General features: G+C 44.8%; 1 protein-coding gene across 1 annotated transcript; it reads right to left on the bottom strand.

Annotated features, from left to right (window-relative positions):
* Positions 1 to 322: 322 nt before the first annotated feature.
* CYSLTR2 (cysteinyl leukotriene receptor 2) lies at positions 323 to 1249 on the bottom strand (the record flags this gene model as incomplete). Its single annotated transcript, XM_080613273.1, has 1 exon — positions 323 to 1249. One exon carries the CDS (start codon positions 1247 to 1249, stop codon positions 323 to 325), a length of 927 nt encoding a protein of 308 aa, XP_080469399.1.
* Positions 1250 to 3722: the final 2473 nt, after the last annotated feature.

The raw sequence follows: 3722 nt of genomic DNA, 5'->3' as shown, positions 1-3722 counted from the left end.
CTCCTCAAGTCACCAGTTGAGTATTGTGAAATGAAATAAATGGACTCAGGCAGCAAGTTACATCCCTTTCAATCCCTTTTCCTGGGGACAATGGACACTAGAGATACATCTGTGTTGCTGCATAGGAGAGGACCAGGGATAACACTGAGGTGCCGGACCCGTGATTATCCTAACTTGGTTTTAGCCCCAACAAGCTATTGCCAAGACACTTTTGCTCCAGAGATGCCTGACATCCATGCCAGCTTCTGGCAATGTATAGTATGGACCCAGTCTAGATATCCCGTCAGGACTGTATATACATCATGCTGCAATTCTATGCCAGCTACCTGCGATACAAACTTCTGATTCTTGCTTTGAAATTTTCAGCAGCAAAGTAATAGAGGATGGGATCGAGGCAGCTGTTCATGGCAGCGAGGCAGAGAGTGACCACCAGTGCTTTGTGCATGGGCAGGTTGGCCTGGCTGCAGCTGCTGTACATCAGGTGAATAGTTCGCAGTATGTGATACGGCAGAAAGCAGAGGAGGAAAAGGATGAGAGTGATGATGATGGTTGACAGTGCCTTCTTGTGAAAGACTGCCTTCTTGCACTGCGGACTCTTGGACTTGAGCAGTGCTTTGATTGCAAAGATGTAGCAGACAATAATGATGGAAAAGGGCAGAATGAAGCCCACAGCGAGGACAAAGCTGTTCATCATGAGGAGCCTGTGTGTGCTGGAGGGGTGGAGGTCCAAGCACTTGGCTGGGTTTATGTACCCAGCAATTCCCCTGGTTAACAGAGGGCTGGAGACTGCCATCACGAAGACCCATATAGTCGCACATATTATCCTGGCATAATTTATGTTGGTTACTTTGCAGCGTTTGAATGGGTAGACGATGGCTATGAAACGAACCACACTGAGCACTGTGAGAAAATAAATGCTGCAGTACATGTTCACATACAAGGTGTATGTCATGATCCTGCAGACAATATCACCGAATATCCAGTGTGATCCCAACAGGAAATAAGTGGCCCGAAAGGGCAAAGTGCTCACAAACATGAGATCTGAAACAGCCAAGTTCTGCATGTAAATGTTTACTGAGGTCTTCCTCTGCGAAGGCTGGAAGAAAACGTAAAGGGAGAGGCCATTTCCAACAGCACCAAAGAAGAAGATAAAAAGATAAATGGTGGGATAAATAACTTGCTTGAAGCTATCAATCGTACACTTGAAGGAGCTGTTAGTGAAGTTGTCAGCCATCTTGGAAATATTCATAGTCGGGAGCCAGGCTCTCTGTCTTTCTGCCGGAGTAAAAAGAAGTGGTGTGAGTGCTGTATTACAGGCAGGGCAGGGAGTTCAGCTATTCAGGACTATTTTGTTGAGGGCAGAAATTGTAAGATGCGGATGGCAGTGTAAAGTAAAGGTTTGTTACTGAGTAATTACTTGTGATGTCCCAGTAAATACACGTCTCAGAGTGTAAATCCCCAAGTCATCTCTGAACAGTTTCACTGTTACAGCAGCTGGTTGTTGTCTCAGTCTATGAAAGTGCTCCCTTTTAAAGGTGAGTGCTAGTGTGTGTGTTTTAATGGCAATTCTCAGATGTTCTCTGTTCAAAACAAGCCAACTTGCTGTCAGCCATTTTGTAGCAGGGAGTTTTTGAGTCCCCAGTTACCTACCATGGAAACATTAAAATCAGAAAAGAAATTGCTGTCCGCTGGTAAATCTGCAGTTCAGATTAGGATGAAAAGCCAAAAGAACTGAATTTGCCTTTTGGAACTACTGAAATTTTTCCGGTATGTTGTTGGCAGCATGTCACTGAACTTTCCCCATCAATACCACAGGTATATTGATATATGTCAGAATGTATAAATTAAGGAAATTTTGACCTTAAACACTGTGTAAACACTGTGCTAGTTAGGCATAGTTCCATTTTTAACTCCCTCCTCCTTACACTGTATATCTTCTTTCCTGTCAGTTTCTGATGGATGCCTATGTCTCTTTTTGTGGGGCCTTTTCTTCATTTACCACTTTCTCAACCTCTTTTGTGCTAGCTGCTCTGCATCAGACAGTCATCTATACACGCTACTGCTTCCAAGGCAGCTGGTGTTTGCAGCCCTAATGAAAATGGGCTGTGAGAAAATGGGCTGTGTTCACAGACAGTGACATTTTTCCTCCTATGGGGCTATAATTCAATCCAATCAAAACCACCCATCACTAAAACACTCTAAATAATAGGGTTTTTTCCTCATTAGAGTCTATTTCCTTGCTGAGCTCCTGATTTCTTCTCCCAGCTGACCTACAGCTAGTAGTATTTTGACAAAGGAAAGTTCAGTATTGTTGCTTGTTTAATAGTGGGAACAATTTCCTCTGTGCATCTGCCAATATATTCTAGAGATGAAGCATGGAAAATTTTATCCTAAAAAACAGAACTACATGGCATCCTAGATGCATTAGTTTGCCCCATTGAGAGTGATAATGAGTTGATGGAGCACAACTGTGTCATATCTCTTATTCTGAACCTTACTGGCTTCACAATTTGAAATTTATTTGCACAGGTGGAGAAGCCCTGGGCGAAAAGTGGGTTCTAGATGTGGGTGCTCTGGAATCCCAGTTACCCAGTGCAGTATTCCCAGTGTCCTTAAATGGGAGGTAATTTGCAAACTCAAGCCATGGCGTGGGAGCCTGAGCTATGTTTAGGGCCATGAAGCTGGTGAAGGATCTGGAGTACAAGTCTGATAAGGAATAGCTGAGGTAACTGCCGGTGTTTAGTCTGGAGAAGAGCAGGCTCAGGGGGGACTTTATCACTCTCTACAACTGCCTGAAAGGAGGTTGTACTGAGGTGGGGATTGGTCTCCTCTCCCAGGTAACAAGTGATAGAACAGGAGGCAATGGTCTCAAACTGCACCGGGGAAGGTTTAGACTGGAGATTAGGAACAATTTCTTCACTGAGAGGGTGATCACACATTGGAACAGGCTGCCCAGGGCAGTGATGGAGTATTTGTCCCTGGAAGTGTTCAAAAACTGTGTAGATGAGAGCCTTAATGACACGGTTTAGTGGTAGACTTGGCAGTCCTGGGGTAATGGTTGGACTTGATGATCTTAAAGGTCTTTTCCAACCTAGTTGATTCTATGATTCTATGATTTTGTGTTCAGAGCAGCCCATGGTATCTTCAGGGCAGCATCTCAGAGTCCATCTGGATCCCTTCATACAGCAACCAGATGTGCCCTAGCAATCATTTTTTACCCAGCCCCAATGCAAAAGGGAGCATGGGAAGTGCAACCCTTAGGCTGGGCTCTCAAGGACCTACTCCCCCCCACATCATGGGATGGGAGCCTGGTGACTTGGGGAAGAGGATATTTGCTCACACCAGTGTCATGCCCATTCGTGCAGTGCTTGAAATTACCCCTCCAGAAAATACAGTACATTTTGAGCTTAGGAGCGCTGAAGACTTGAAGGGGGCAAACGGCATATTGGGGCTCAGCAATGCCCCAGACTCAGTAAACACATGCTCCTAAAGGAAATCTCCTCCTTTCTTGAGGCACTCTTTCCTCGTGGAGGGGAGAAACAAGGTACACTTCCTAAGAACAAATCTTTTTCAGTCAGAGGGGTTTTGAATGGGTTTGGTTTTCTGTAACAAGTGTCTGTCTGACATACACATTTTCTGTACAGGATGAAGGGTCAGCTTTCCTCCTGATTGAATCTGATCTCCTGATTTTGTAGGGAAACATTGCAGCCCAAGGTACTGCA

This window comes from Psittacula echo (genome assembly GCF_963264785.1).
Source record: "Psittacula echo genome assembly, chromosome: 3".
Lineage (NCBI taxonomy): Eukaryota > Metazoa > Chordata > Aves > Psittaciformes > Psittacidae > Psittacula > Psittacula echo.
Note: the sequence above shows the minus strand (reverse complement) of the source record. Positions and strands in the feature narration are given on the sequence as shown.